This window comes from Cavia porcellus, unplaced genomic scaffold (genome assembly GCF_034190915.1).
Source record: "Cavia porcellus strain 051 isolate PalLab524CR breed Dunkin Hartley unplaced genomic scaffold, mCavPor4.1 scaffold_6, whole genome shotgun sequence".
Classification (NCBI taxonomy): domain Eukaryota; kingdom Metazoa; phylum Chordata; class Mammalia; order Rodentia; family Caviidae; genus Cavia; species Cavia porcellus.
The window spans coordinates 77,868,730-77,884,805 of record NW_026947489.1 but is presented as its reverse complement, the minus strand read 5'-3'; the positions used below and the strand labels follow the sequence as shown (position 1 = coordinate 77,884,805).

At 40.7% G+C, this 16,076-nt stretch overlaps 1 protein-coding gene across 1 annotated transcript; it reads left to right on the top strand.

The window, feature by feature from the left end:
* The first annotated feature begins 7 nt into the window (after positions 1-7).
* On the top strand, positions 8-15,542 carry Glod4 (glyoxalase domain containing 4). Its single transcript, XM_003469688.5, has 9 exons — positions 8-156; positions 3,872-3,921; positions 4,705-4,825; positions 6,564-6,708; positions 11,165-11,301; positions 12,376-12,462; positions 12,724-12,837; positions 12,927-13,013; positions 14,918-15,542. The coding sequence occupies exons 1-9, from the start codon at positions 67-69 to the stop codon at positions 14,981-14,983; spliced, it is 897 nt and encodes a 298-aa protein (XP_003469736.1). The 5' UTR covers positions 8-66; the 3' UTR covers positions 14,984-15,542.
* Positions 15,543-16,076: the final 534 nt, after the last annotated feature.

Genomic DNA, 16,076 nt, shown 5'->3' with positions numbered 1-16,076 from the left:
TGACGTCACTCGCGCTTGCGCGGTGTTGCATCTGTTTCTTGAAAAGTTTCTTTGCTTGTGGAAGACATGACGTCTCGCCGGGCTTTGCACTTCGTGTTCAAAGTGGGAAACCGTTTCCAGACGGCGCATTTCTTTCGGGATGTCCTGGGGATGAAGGTAGAGGCTCGGGCAATAGGGGCAGGTGCGCCGGGTTAGGACAAGCGACTGAGCCACGCTTGGCAAAAGGGGATGGTGGAGAAATGGTTGTGTAGTGAAGCCGGAGGACTAAGAATGTTCCTAGCTGCCTGAAGTTAGGCCTAAGACTTCCCAATGGCACTGTGGGGTTTTCAACTTAAGGTAACGTTGCGAATCTCTGAGTACAGGTGAGGTCATTTTTCAGTGGCTAAGTCAAGCCTAATTTTTGAAGGGAAACTAATGTGCCATGCTCTTTTACTTAATTCATTCGCAAGTATTTAATGCGCCCCTGCTTCTGGGAAACTAGTCTACTGGAAAACAAAACATTATAAAATACATCTGTAAGGTTTTTTTTTAATTTTTTTTTTTTTTGGTCTTTTTATCGGTAACTGGGGATCGAACTCACGACTGCCCGCTTGCAATGCAGGCGCTTATGCCGCTGAGCTAAATCTCCAGCCTCTACATTTGTAAGTTTTGATTTCTGTGTAATCAGACTATTCAAAGTCCTACACACTTGCCGTGGCTCGAACCCAGGGCCTTCGTACTGAGCGACATCTCTCCCCTTTTCAGTTTCTTTGTTTCGTTTTTGTTAGTTCGTATTTATTTACTAATTTATTTAAAGATAGGGTCTCTGTGCTCATACTGGGCTCGATCTTGCTACATCCTCCTTCCTTCAGAGTTCTCAGTCATGGCTGGCTCGAATAGTCTGTTTTTGGGTACCCTGTCTCTCCAGGTAAATCTGACTCGGACTCTCCTTTCAACACTTAAGATTTTGAGTCGGGCGTGGTGGCTCACGCCTGTAATCCCAGCATTCGGGAGGCTGAGGCAGGAGGATCGTTGTGAGTTCGAGACCAGCCTGGGCTACAAAGTGAGCCCAAGGCCAGCCTGTACTGCATAGCAAGACCCTGTCTCAAAAAGACCAAAAAAAAACAACTTCAGATTTAAGTATGAGGTCAGAAACCATTCTCCTTCCCACTTCTTGGAAGCAGCCTGTCTCCACGTCTGAGAAGCTAATCTTGCAGAAGTCACTTAGCTGAAAACTCGGGTAGAAATTACTAGGAAACTCCTGATAAGCTAGGGAGAGGAATGGTAGGGAGGATACCAGTCTTTGAAAGAACAGCAGTTCAGTTTAGTGTGGACAGAGTGCAGAAAATGTGCTAAGGGAATTCCAGCATTTACAAATCATTTTTAAAATATCCACTCTTTTTCAGGGTAATATGTAGACTTTTTGGAAAAGGTTCAGATAATCTTGGTATCTGTCTTCAGAGCTCATGGTCTGGGCTGGGGTGGACATGAGAAATGCATTTGTACATAGCTAATAGTAATGGAACTCAGAGTTTGATAAGTGATAGCAGAAAACCATAAAACTCAACTGTGGTTCTTTATTGATCAAAGGATTAAATATTATATAGAGATAATATTTAACGTATTGGTCAAAGGGTTGCAAAGATTAAACATGTTTTTTATTCGCAAGATGGTATTAAAAATAGGTAGATGCTATTCAACACATCAATATTATGTGTTCTGTAAGTGTTAGCCACTGTTACTATAAAAATACAAAAGGGGGTGGGGATGTAGCTCATTGGTACAATGCATGCCTGCCATACATGAGGCCTTGGGGTTGATCCACAGCACTGCCAACACAGCACAACAAAACAAAAAAGGTGAAACAGTCTTCCAACCTGACTCACCAGGAAATAATTCATGGAAACTTTGCGTATAACTTGACCTCTAAATAATAAATGATTTCCACAGATCAAGATTATAGAGACCAAGGGCCAGAGATACAGCTCAGCAGCACAGCGCCTATCTGGCAAGCATGAGATTGTGAGTTCAATCTCTGGTACAAAAAAAAATCATTAAAGATTATAGAGGCGAATTATACTTTTAAAAAATTAGTAAATGATACAAAGATAGATTTGGGAAGTAACATTAGCTTTATGTTCCTTTAATTTAGCTAAGGTTACTTATTTAAGTTGAGATGAGTTATCATGGCAAATAGCTTAGAATTGCTTCTGATAGAGTCTTGAATGTTATACTAAAGTATGAGGATTTTACGCTGTATAAATGGGGAATTCTTTTACATTTTTATAAAGAGCCCTTGATCCAAAAAATTTTATTTGTAATCTCTTAGAAAAGTTATTGGAATTCTAGTGAATTAATTCCAGTCTACCACTTCCAGTGCAACCCAAGGCAAGAATAAAGACACTAAGATATATATATAGTTATGGGGAGCAAGGGGGTCCTAAGTCCAGTCAAGATGTTGGTCCTCGGGCTGGTTTTAGCCCAGTGGTTCCTTCGAGTTTGGTTTCCCAACTGCCCGAGCCGATTGGTTCGGTGGTTCGAGACCTGGGGTGCCCTCCAGTCCTTTAAAAAAAAAAAAAAAAAAAAAAAAAAAAAAAAATATATATATATATATATATATATACACACACACACACACACACATATATATATATATATATATATATAAGGTTGGTTCTCTGGAACAAAAGCCAACTCGTGTTTTATTAATCCTCCATGAGGAGAGTGACTTGGGATGACTGACAATGAGAGTGGAAATACATGAATGCCCTGAGATCACCTCTGCAATATGCAGAGGGAAAGAAATGCAGAGTGAGTACTCTGCATAACACAACTGAGGTAGTATCTAATATTTTGGGGTTGGTGCTTCAGCTCTGATGTACAATCTTTTTTGCCCTGGGATGTCATAGCCTCTTATCTTGAGGCTCAGTGGTCCCAGCCAGCAGCTCTGCATGTCTTCTCCTGGGATGGTGAAACAGTGACTGTCCCACCTTGCTTCAAAGATTATACTTCAGCTCCTCAGCCAGCCCAGTTTACACTGCTTAAAACCAATTGAAGGGACAAACAAATGGCCTTCCCAGCTCTGCATATGTCAGTGCATGGAGATAGGGCCCAGTTTATCCAAAATGGAGGTTATTGCTGCTCATCCAGGTGGTTCCCCACACATTTTTAGGACAGGGCAGTGCTGTATTAAGAGCTGTATTTTAGAGATATACTATTATAGTGATGTTGAGGAAGATGAGTGCAGTTCATTTTTAGTAGTCTTTATAAGAAGATTCAGGGCGCCAGGTATGGTGGCGTATTCTGGTGATCCCAGCACTTGGGAGGCTGAAGCAGGAAGATTGCTCTGAGTTTGAGGCCAGCCTAAGTTACAACCTGAGTTCAAGGCCAGTCTGAATTACATAACAACACTCTGTCTTAAAAAGACAAAAAGAACAGGAAGATTCAATTGCAGTAGTAGTGATGGAAATTAAAAAGGAAAATAGAAATTAAGACTGCCAGAGCCCCGCTGTATACTGGACTCTGTGTTAGATGCTGACAGGTTGTCTGTTTTTACCAACTCAGAGACTACGCTGTTTACTTAGAGTTACACAGTGTTATACTATATATAATCACAAATTATACTTATATAGCGTTAAAAACCAGACTTTCTTCTTTACACAGTACTGCTTCCCAAACCTAAATAGATTTATTGATTTGTTTATAGTCTGACTCTTGGTATGAAACTGTTGTTTTGTACCTGTACTATTTCTAGCTTGAAAAAGATACAAAGTCTCCCCTCCTCCCTCCTTAAATAAAGCTTGTAAATGATACTCTCTGTGTTTTAACCTTTAGTGCTAACTATGCTATATGAGGTACTGGTAAAACTTGACAGTTCTGATGCCTTTACCAGGTTCTGCGGCATGAGGAATTTGAAGAAGGTTGCAAAGCTACATGTAATGGGTATGACACCTTGTATCTTTTGTTTGTTTGTTTGTTTCATTTTTATTGGTACCAGGGATCGAACTCAGGACTGCCCACTTTCAAGGCAGGCACTTATGCCGCTGAGCTAAACTCCCAGCCTGACACCTTGTATCTTAAAATCTCCTTTAGACTCTGAGTGACCTCAGGTAAGTATAAGACAGTGGAATAAACTAAGCAAACAATAAATTAGAGAGACAATTTGAAGAACACTGAGGAGACATCCCGCATTTCTCTTCACCCTCACACACTTCTGATACACAAAACTGTTCTCCAGCTCTTCACATACCAGCCAGGTGTCCTGCTATTTAATTCATTTCCGTACCTCTCTGGAGTTGGTGTCAGATGCTACAAGCCAAGGGCTCAGTCCCACAAGACTGCCTCCACTTCAGATGCCAATCACAAGTCTGAGCTATAAATTTAGGGTTTGGGGGCTTACTGGAATTTGCCTGCTTTTTATTGATGTGCAAAGAAATAAACGAAAGTCAGGTTGGAAAATTCTCTTTAGGTGACCTGTTCCCTCCCTTGAAGAAAATGTAAGTGAATCTTTCCCAGTAGTTAGTGCTGGACAAGTGCTGTTTGGAATTTATGGCTGGGGCCCTTGAGCACTATCTGTAGCCTTGTCTGAGGTCATCTCATCTTCGTGAGGACTTAGAGGGACAGAAAGGACTGCTCGCCTGTCTGTCCCCAGGAGTTCTTCTGGGGAAGGAGAGCTGGGTAGACTTCGTGTGTGGTCACTAGGTTCATTTACTTTCATTTTCCTAGGCCTTATGATGGGAAATGGAGTAAAACGATGGTGGGGTTTGGGCCTGAGGATGATCATTTTGTCGCTGAGCTGACTTACAATTACGGCATTGGAGACTACAAGCTTGGCAACGACTTCATGGTAAGGGTTCCGTCCCGGGAAGTTTTTGGCTGGGGAGATTTGTTTTAAAGTAGGGCTAGCTATCCACATGCAGAAGATTGAGTCTAGACCCATTATCTCTTACCACGTGCTAAAGTAAAATCAAAATAGATCAAAGCACTAAATGTTAAACATTTAACCTGCTGAAAGATGAAATAGGTCAAACTCTTAAAAATCATAGTTGTCGGCAAGGACTTTCTGAATAAAACCCCAATTGCACAGGAACTAGTACCAAGAATCAGCAAAAGGAATCATAAATTAATTTCAAGTAGAGTATTGAGGGGGTGCATCAGAAGGTATTGTCGGAGTAAAGGTTCAAAGAAGGTATGGGACTTTGCCATATGGGTACAGTGACGGACAGAAGGAGCACTCCAGACAGAGAGAAGGTCCTGCATACAGGGCCTTAAGCAGTGTCTGGCATGTTGCAGGAAATGCAAGGAAGCCAGTGTGGCTGGAGCAGAGAGGAGAAGGGGAAGATGGCAGGAAATAGGGTCAGAAGTGGCATGGAGTCAGACTGTATGAACCTTTTAGGCCCTCAAATACTGTCCAAGTGAAATCAAGAGCTATTGAAGGGTTTTGTTGTGGTCCTGATTTTGGTTTTGGTTTTTTGAAATCACTAGTCCTGTGTAGTTCAGTCTGGCTTTGTACTCACTGTATATCCCAGGCTGGTGTCTGAATTCATGGTGATCCTCCTGCCTCAGCTCCCATGTGGTGGGGATACAATTATGTGTACCATCACACCCAGCCATTGATGGTTTTGTGTTTTGGAAGGTTTACTCTGGCTGTGGAGTGTGGATTAACAGGAGTAGAATGAAAATTATTACGGCAGTCTAGCCTAGAAATGAGACCAGCTGTATATGAAGGCAGAGGTGCACGTCATTAGATATGTTGATTAAATTTAAAGACTGATTTTATAGTTGATTACATTTTTGTTTAAAGAAGTAAAACAGACATGGTGCTGCATGCCTGTAATTCTAACACCTGAGACACTGAAAAAGGAAAAGTTCAGTGCCAGCCTGGACTATATAATGAGACCTGATCTCAAATAATAAGAAAAAATGAAAAGCAAAAATAGGCTGATGACTGTGGCTCAGTGGTAGAGCTAGGCTTGCCTAGAATATCCAGGAACCTGAGTATTCAATTCCTAGCACTGGGGGAAAAAAGAGAAAAGAAAATGTAAACAAATAATCTCAAATAGGTAGCTGGCAGACCCAGATCATGATTTCTCTGGCTAGACCTTGAATTTTTTTTTTTTTTTTTTGTCCTGGAGATCAAACTCATGACCTGGCCCTTACCAGGCAAGCGTTTGAGGCACTGAGCTAAATCCCTGACCCTAGATCTTGAAAATTTAAAGAGATTATCTTTAATATTGAATGGTCAAACTTCACTGTCATTTGAATTTGTCCTGTGATTTATGAAGTTCTGAGACTGTTGAAGAAAGTATCCTAGACTACTTTAAAGTTACTAGGACAAACTCCAGGAGGCTGAGGCAGGAGGGTCACTGTGAGTTTGAGGCCAACCTGGGCTACATAGTGAGTTTAAGGACAACCTAAAGTACATAGCAAGACCCTGCCCCTGCCTCCAAAATACTAGAACAAAAATTGTGAAAGCCAGTTAAATCTAACCTAGGCAATGAAGGCAGTAGGGCTTGGATTCCTTCCCGTGTACTGTGAAAGATAGTTGTGATTACACATGTAGATGTTTCTGTCATTTGTCGTAGGGAATCACACTCACTTCCAGCCAAGCTGTCAAGAATGCCAGGAAGCTGGAGTGGCCACTCAGTGAAGTTGCAGAAGGAGTTTTTGAAATTGAAGCCCCAGGAGGGTATAAATTCTACTTGCAGAATCACATTCCACCTCGGGCAGGTAATTTTATTAGGACTGGAAAGGCAGTAGACGGGCTTTTTTGTGGGAAAGAGAGAGCTGGATTTCTTTCTCTGTGTAGAGTCTTTCTTATTGACATGATGTATCCTTCCCAAATCAGTGCTTTTACTGTTCTCTGAGAAATTCTATTCACATGTTAGAGTGTTGGTGTGTTAACTACAGAGAATCTAGACTGGTTCTGTCCTACTGGTAGTGTGTCTGGGTAGAGGTCTTTCAGTTACGAATAACAGAAAACCTAACTTAACCTGGTTTGAAAAATAAGAGTTTCTTTTAGCTCCACAGTAAATATTCCAATTTCTTCAAGGGCATTCCCCACCCCTGTACTGGGGATTGGACCCCAGGACCTTTGCCTTGAGCTATATCCCCAGGCTTTGCTTTTTATTTTATATTTTGGTGCTGAGGATCAAACTCAGCCTTGCACTTGCCAGACAGGTGCTCATGCCGCTGAGCTGAATCCCTGGCCCTTATTTTATATTTTGAAACAACTGAAGTGAGCTAATACTTGTGACTCACCTGCCTCTGCTTCCCAGAGTACTGGATTACCAGTGTAATCACCAGTCACCATCATGACTCAACAGGTATTCTAAGGGTAGGAAAGATTTCAGGGTTCGTCAGTTGAGTGGCTCAGCAATGTTGTCAGGAACCCATATTTTCTTTCTATATTCTGTTGTCCTCAATGCATTTCTCTGAGACTTAATCCCCTCATGATTGTATGATGGCTGCTGGTAGTAGCAGCTGAGGCTAATGTTCCCATGCTTACTCTAGTAGGGAAGAACCTGAGTTCTTACTATTACTCTTAAAGAGCAGAGCACGTAGGCCTGGATTACACAATGAGTTTAAGGCCAGCTTAGACTACATGGTGAGGCCTCATCTCAAAGACCAAATAGGGCTTGGCACCATGGGGGCACACAACTGTAACGTAAGCACTTGGGAGGCTGAAGCAAGAGGACTGCTGCAAGTTTGGGGTCAGCCTGGGCTACATAGTGAGCTTAAGGGCAGCCTAAAAGACATAGCAAGACCTCGTCTCAAAAAAACAAAACAATAGCAAAATTTCTTCCAGGAATCATCCACCTATCTTCCTGGCCAGGTATAATACACTGTACCTGCCCCCAAACCAATCATTGGCAAGAAAAATAAGGTTATCCCTACTCCAGTTAGCTACACTTTTGAGCTGAGTTCAGTTTCCCAAACTGTAGTGCTGCTTCTTAGGAATGAAACAGAAACAAGCTCAGCACACTAAAGGAAAGCCGCCTCCTGGGGTGTGTTTTGTTTGTGGTAGATGTAGCATTAGCACATGTGTTTAAGCCCTGCAAACCCAGCTCCCTCTCTGCCAAAACAGGCAAAACTGGCGTGCCTGTGCGTGTGCTGGTGAAGAGCGCAGACAGTGCTGCCTGCCTTCCCCCTGCTGAGCATGTGTCTGTAAGTGACCTGAGGTGGAAGCCAAATTCTTTCCCGCGCTGGGCTGCCTCAGCTCCCAAATGCTGGGTCTGATTGTAATGTTTCATGCTACTTGTTTTTCGTCTGATACTCAGCAAAAGAGCCAGTTGATGTGGGAGGTTGGACTGATTGTGTGGGACTTACTGAGAAATGGTATTTCTGTATTTCACTGAAGACTTTAGTATACTAGTTTTTATTTTTGCTGATAAGTGGGAATTTTATTTTACATACTGACTTTAGACTTTAACTCTTGCAATTAACTCCCGTACATATTTTTTATGTACTCTTGAGTACAGAAAAAATATGTACGGGAGTTATCCTTAGGGTTGAGTATCCTTATTCTGATTCCAAATATCATTCTTTAAAGCATCACCTTGGCACTCCAAAAAGTTTCAGATTTTGAAGTATTTTGAATTTTGGAGTTTTGGATTAGGGATAAACAAGTAGTAAAGTCTGTGCAAATAAAACTTTAAAGTCTGAAATAGTTCTGGTCCCAAGCACTTTTTTTTAAGAGACATTCAACCTAGACTTCAAATAATGGAGAGTTCCACAACCCTAAAAATTGTCTTCTGTAATGGTAATGCCTTTGGGGCATAAATCTCTGCTTGGTAACCTAGTCAAATCTGTCAGGCTAGTTGGTGTCCATTCTGTTGAATCATGTGGTCCTGTGTAGTTTTACCTGATTTCCATTCCTGTCCCTGTATCTCTTCAGGTTCTGGGTCAACTAGGATTTGTTATTTTGAAATAAATGGAAAAAACAAATTGAATCTGCTCGGAAGAGGCACTTGCAAGAAATGCTACATCACTGAGCTATACCCCAGCCAGGTGTTAAGTGTTTTACTTTTGTTCTTTTGTTCTTTTTACAAAATAACAGATTTAAAAATTTTTTTTTATTTTTTGGTACCAGGGATCAAACTCATGACCTTGCACTTGCCAGGCAGGCACTTATACCACTGAGCTAAATCTACATCCCTCGATTTTTTTTTTTTTCTTACAGAGGCACACATGATACATGTATGCACATGTTCATGCATACACACAGAGCAAAAAATTAAGAGGCCAGGCATGATGGTGAATGCCTGCAGGAGGCTGAGGCAAGAAGATCTCATGTTTGAGGCCAGTCAGGCAACTTAGCAAGACAGTGTCTCAAAATAAAATTTTTAATAAAAAGGACTGGGGGTGTACCTCAGCACTAGGATATTTGCTTTGCATGCATAAGTCCTCCAGTTCAATCTTCAGCAAGAAACATACACAAAAGAAAGAAGAAAATAATACCACATGTCCAGCAATAACCACCATGAATTTTTTAGAGTATATGTTTGTAATCTTTTATCCAAAAATATGTCTATATCCTTTAAAAATCTATTCCAGGAATTCCATTGCATTATTACATTGTAGGAAGATAAACAATTCTCTTCTGTTAAATATTTATGTTGTTCCCAGAGTTTCATTGTTCTGAAGGATACTATGAGGAATGTCTTTGAGATGAAAACCCTTCATACATCAATTTTTGAATTGCTGCAAATAGACTTGTTCTTTCAATGATGTATGTTTTTAAAGTTTCTGATACATTGTCAAATCATTGTCCAGAGATGTACTAATTTACATGCCACCAAGTATCACCCTTACTATAGTTAATACTGCTATCTTTTAAAATTATTTATCAAAAGAACAAAAAAATGAACACACCCACAAAAATAAAATGTTTGCCAGATAGATGAAAGATTTTATTTGAATTCTAATTTCTTTAACTGTGACATTAAATAACTTTTCAAATGTTGACCATTCTGTTTCTTTGGTGAATTGATTTGTGCCTTGCAGATTTATATACTATGGGCTTTTTGTCCTGTGGGTTGCAAAAAATTTTCCCTGCTTTGTTGTTTACTCTAATTTTAATTGTAACCCCGCCCTCCCCCACCCACATCTGCCCCATCAGCTGCAGAAGTAGGAATAGAACCCAGACCTTTGTGAGTGCTAGGCAAGCACTTGACCACTGAGCCACACCCCAGCCCCAGCCTCGTAATTCTTTTTTTTTTTTTTTTTTTTTTTTTTTTTGGTGTTTTTTAGCCTCGTAATTCTTTTGGTCTAATGGTTTTCCATCTTGTGTGATTAATCTAGCAGACTTTTTAAAAGTTTTTTTATCTTTGTGTCAGATTTAAACACAAATCTTCCAATCCCAAGTTAAATGAATAATGATCACCTGTGTTTATATTTTATTGGTTTCATTCTTTAAACTTAATTTCTTATCAGGAATGTATCAATTCAGATATGTAACCATTTCTTTCTTGTTTTTTTTTTGTAGTGAGAGGTGTACAGGAAATTGAACTTGGGTCCTCACGCTTGCCAGGCAGGTGCTGTGCCACTGAGCTAATCCCTGGCCCTCCTTTGGTTTTTGTTTTGTTTTGTTTTGTTTTTTGAGGAAGAGTTTCACTGTCTAGTTCAAGATGGCCTTAAGCTCCCAGCAGTCTTCTTGCCTCAGCCTCTAAAGTGCTGGGATTACAAGTATGTGCCAGTATGCCCAGCTTTAGTGCCATTTTTTTTAATAATATGCCCTTTCATATTGATTTGAAACCCTTTTTCATGATTTCCTAATGACATGGTTGGGGGCAGCGGTTGCTGAGGATCAAACCTAAGCTTGTACGTGCTGTGTGTGCACCACACCAGTGGGCTGCACCTATAAACTGAATTCTTACCTGTACACAAGCCTGGTTAAGTGTTTTTTTTTGTTTTTTTTGTTTTTTTTTTGTCTTTTTCGTTTTTATCGGTACCAGGGATTGAACTCACGACTGCCTGCTTGCAAGGCAGGTGATTATGCCGCTGAGCTAAATCCCCAGCCCCTGGTTAATTGTTTTTATTCCACCCCACTGAACTGATTTTTTTTTTTTTCTGGTACCAGGGATCGAACTCATGACCTCATGCTTGCTGCACAGATGCTTATGCCATTGAGCCAAATCCCGGCCTAAACTGACCTGTCTTTTCCTGCTATTTTACTCTCCTGTAGATCCTGTATTAAAAGTTACTCTGGCAGTGTCTGATCTTCAGAAATCCGTGAACTACTGGTCTAATCTCCTGGGAATGAACATTTATGAACAGGATGAAGAAAAGCAGAGAGCTTTGCTGGGCTATGCTGAGAACCAGGTGAGTGATCTTGGAGCGTTTCTAAGTGTTTCACGTGAAGCTTGTTCTCATAGTTTCTTCACAATGATTCAGTATACATACACGTAAGCAGAAGAAAATACAAATTACTGATTACCTCACTAGGAAGTACCTTCTTTGTATTTGGGATCCTTTTAGAAGTAGAGTGAGTGGGGACGTGACTCAGTGGTAAAGGGCTTGCCTAGCACATTTGAGGCCCTGGGTTTATTCCCAACGCCTTAAAAACAAAAGAGTGAATGGTAGAATTGCTTAGTCAGAAGAGATAAAGACAGTGGTCAGAACCTAGTGTTGACCCTGGATTTAAGTCTTTGTATTCTGACCCAGCAATTCTGTTCCTTAGAATTATTTTATGGATGTCTACCTCACACATGCACAAAAAGAAGTGTACACAAAGTCATCTATGGTAGCACTGTTTGCAGTAGTAAAAGGTAAGAACCTCTGTGTCCTGTGGAGAAGAGTGATATTTTAATGACTCATTTACTAGAAGGGATTATTGTACAGCTACCAAAAAGCCCAGTATAAGTCTGTAAGTGCTGGTATGGTATTGTGCTATTATATGTGTGAAAAAGAAACAGAGCTAGGTGCAGTGGTACATGTCTGTAATCCCAACTACTCAGGAGGCTGAGGCAGGAGGATCCCAAGTTCAAGACCAGTCTGCACAAATTAATGAAACTGTCTCAGAATTTTAAAAGGTGGGGAAAGGAGCTCAGCTAACTGTGGGTTCAACTCTCAGTAACAGAAAAATACATAAAAATTTAGCAGGGCTGGAGATGCAGTTCTGTGGTAGAATATTTGCCTAGCATATTTACCTAACTCATGCATAAAGTCCTGGGTTCCATTCCCAGTACCATTTTTAAAAAGCAAAGAAGAAAAAGGAAAGGCTAGAGGAAGAGAGGTAGGAAATGTATCTAGAAGGATACATGAGAAATTGCTGGCCTTGTATGACAGGAAGGAGACTTCATTTGTACTTTATTCTTTTAGTGCTATTTAATTTGTGAACTATGTGCATGTGTAACATGCCTGAAAGCATAAACCCACCTCTTTATTTCTTTTCAGTGTAAGCTGGAGCTCCAGGGCATCAAGGGCTCGGTTGATCATGCAGCAGCTTTTGGAAGAATTGCCTTTTCTTGTCCCCAGAGAGAGGTAAGGTTTGATTACCTGATCTTTTGCTTAAGCTCTTTGACAAACTAGTTCAACCCAGTCAACCTTGCCCTTCCTTTCCTACGTTCATTCTGATTGTGGCTTTAGTATCAAGTCAACAGTTGTTTGGAGAACTACTGAGATAACGAAATCAAACACGGGGTACCTTGGTTGTTCCTGTCAGATACTCCCCCACATTAATGAGGGTCGGGTCATAAAAGCAGTGCTTGACCCTTGCTCACTGGCCTTTTTGTTTTCCTCAAGTTGCCAGACTTAGAAGACTTGATGAGAAGGGAGAATCAGAAGATCTTGACTCCCCTGGTGAGTCTTGATACCCCCGGGAAGGCAACGGTGCAGGTCGTCATCCTGGCTGATCCTGTGAGTATCACGGCGGGGAGGTAAACAGGCTTTTCCAGCGTCTCCTCACAGATACTTTTTGCCAAATTGTTTTTTCTTTGCTGGTATAGGATGGACATGAAATTTGCTTTGTTGGGGATGAAGCGTTTCGAGAACTTTCTAGGATGGATCCGGAAGGAAACAAATTGCTGGACGATGTGAGTCTTTATTTTTTATATGCCCCTGCCTCAGGAGGATGGTGTACATGTGGGGAAAGGGCCAGAGCAGCAGGGCTCTTCCTGTCAGAACCACGCCCTGTGCCATTGGGATGACTTTTTAACTGGGACCTGTGTCTCCATGGCCACCTGTATGACTTTCCCGTGGACTCAGCGTCCCCACCTTCTCACAGCCTCCAGCTGTCTTAGGGAACCACTGCAGCTATAAACAAGCATCATTCTGCTCAGTGAATGGAAATACCATGCCTCTCCCTGGTTCAGCCCCCAGGTGTCTCCCCTCCTCCACAGCGTTAGTCTCTTCCTTCTCATCACGCACAGACGCGCTCCAATACCTCCAATAACTCATGACCTCACACTTGCAAGGCAGGCACTTACTCCACTGAGCTAAATCCTCAGCCCCCATAACTCCGATTTTTAAATACCTTTTATTGACCCTTTCCCTTTTGTGCATTTTTTTAAACAATTAGTCCATGTCTGCAGTATGTAACAGTTACATTGCTTATGAGAGGTCGGTACATAAACATAACACATCTTAATTCTTCGATCATCCCTTCCCCTTAGTCTCCTTCCCATTTGAGAAAATTCTATCTCCCTACTTTCTGTTATCTTTTATTTTGTTGTTTGTTTATAATCTGAGTTTTTCATATAAGAGAAATGATAGTTAAGTATGTGTCTGATTTCTCAACATTATGGTTTCAAGATACATCTATAAATGACTCGTTTATCTTGCTTTATAGCAGAGTACTACTCCATTGTATGTAAATATCACATTTTCTTTATCTATTCATCTGCTGATCTAAGATTCTAAGGTTTAGCTGTTACAAACTGCTGTTTTAAACATGGACGTGCCTGTATCACTGTAAAACAATGACTTTAACTCTTTCCGGAAGATGTCAAGAAGGGAAATATCTGGGTCAAATGGAATTTCTATCTAGTTTCAGATTTGTGAGGAATCGTACGGATTTCAACAGTAGTTGTGGCCAGGGATTTAGCTCAGTGGCTTAAGCACCTGCCTGTTAAGTATGAGGTTGTGAATTCGATCCCTGGTACCAAAAAAAAAAAAAAAAATCTAAAAGAAATAGTTGTACTAGATTGCATTCCCACCAACAGTATAGAAGGATTCCTTTTACCCCTGCAGCTTCTCCAGCTTTTGCAGTTATTTGATTCTTGACAGATTTATAATTTAGAAATCCGTCTCTTACTTAGGTTTCATTCTATTCTGCACTGGCTCTTGTGTCCCAGTGAAGTACTTGCATTTACATCATTGGTGACATCCATGTCCCCTATTCCAGCAGCTGCTTTCCTATTTTAGTCACATTTGATTTTCCAGCAGTTTTCAAAGCATTGAATATGTGCTATAATCCCAGCACTTGGGAGGCTGAGGCAAGAGCATTGCCGAGAGTTTGAGGCGAGCCTGGGCTACATAATTCAACATCAGCTTTGGACTACATAGCGAGGCCTTATCTCAAAAAACTCAAGAAAAAGTACAAAATGAGCTCAGTAGAACCAGTATTAGAATAGGTAGGATGAGGTATAAAAAGGGAATTGTTTTACTCCTGAGAGCTAAAAGATCAAATCATTTCTTATATTTGGTCTCATGAGCCCCATGAGCACTGACGAGTTTTATTTTCCCAAAAGACTTTAGAGCCTAGCCCGCGTGGTCATGCCTTCATTTCAGCCAGCTGTGCTTCCCAGCCGCAGGCTTGGCCCTTTACTTGGCAGTGAGAATCCACCAGCATCTTATTCAACAAATGCCCCAGATGAGCACTCTGTAAATGTTAGTTTCTCCTTTGTGGACAGTGCAGTGAAGTGCAAAATGAGCCATGGCTTCCATTTTCAGACTTGGGATGAATGAGATGAATGTATATTTGACTTTGTTTCTACAGGCAATGGCAGCAGATAAAAGCGACGAGTGGTTTGCTACCAGAAATAAACTGAAGGCTTCAGGGTAATGGAAGGCATCACGTGGAGCAAGCATTTGTCATTCCCACCCGCCCCTGGGACCCTAATGCATCTGCTGGTGATAAATGCTCTTACTACTCAGTTGTGTCCTATGCAGGCAAGGAGGCCTGGCTGATGAAGATTTGTGTATTTCAGTCTTTGAAAGCGCTAGTATGTTTTAGAAATGAAATCTGAGTATCATTGCTCCAAGTAAAGGAGAATTACTGCTATAATCTGCACTGTCACTGGAATGGCACATTCCAGGTAACTGTATTAAATTAGTAACAAATTACTTTCTGGGCTAGGACAGCTCTGTGTGTGCTGTCCTTGGTTAGGAATGGAAGAAGTTTTGATAAGCTGTGACTCATTAGAATGGATCAATTTGAGGGCCAGGGATTTAGCTCAGTGGCGTGAGAGCCTGCCTGGCAAAGTGCGAGGTCATGAGTTCAATCCACGTACAGATAGATTTTACTGCAGCAAATGTTCAAATAAATCCAAATCGATTGTTCATGATGGTTATGCTGCAAGCATGTCATGATAATAAACTGTTGTAATATCTTGCTGTGGAAAGTGGTCTTGACATTTAACATTTTTAAAAATTTTGCTCTTTTTAAAACATTGTGTTCCTTGGACAAAAAAGCTTAGTTAAACCTCCGTTTTACATGCTTTTACATTTTGAGTAGCCAGAGAACAGACAAGGATTTATTGTGTTTTGATATCCTTGGCTCTGGATTAACTTCTTTATAATTTTTTAACTTCTTTATAATTTTTAAATTCTCTCAAGAAAGGATCTTAAAATAGGTTAAATTATTTCTTCAGCGTGAAAAAAATTTCTCTTTGGTTCTAGACAAGTTGGTTTTAATCACTGTAAATAATTACATATTCATGGATATATTCATTATTAATTTTTTTAAAAAAATACTTATGTACAAGGTACAGATTCCCTATGATGAATATGATCGTTATGTATATCAAACATATCAATAAAATTAATTTTTAAAAATGCTTCTGAACTCTGGAGGCTGAGGCAGAAGGATTACCACAAGCTCAAGGCCAGCCTGAGCTACATAGTAGGACCCTGTCCCAAAAGACTATAAAAGAGGA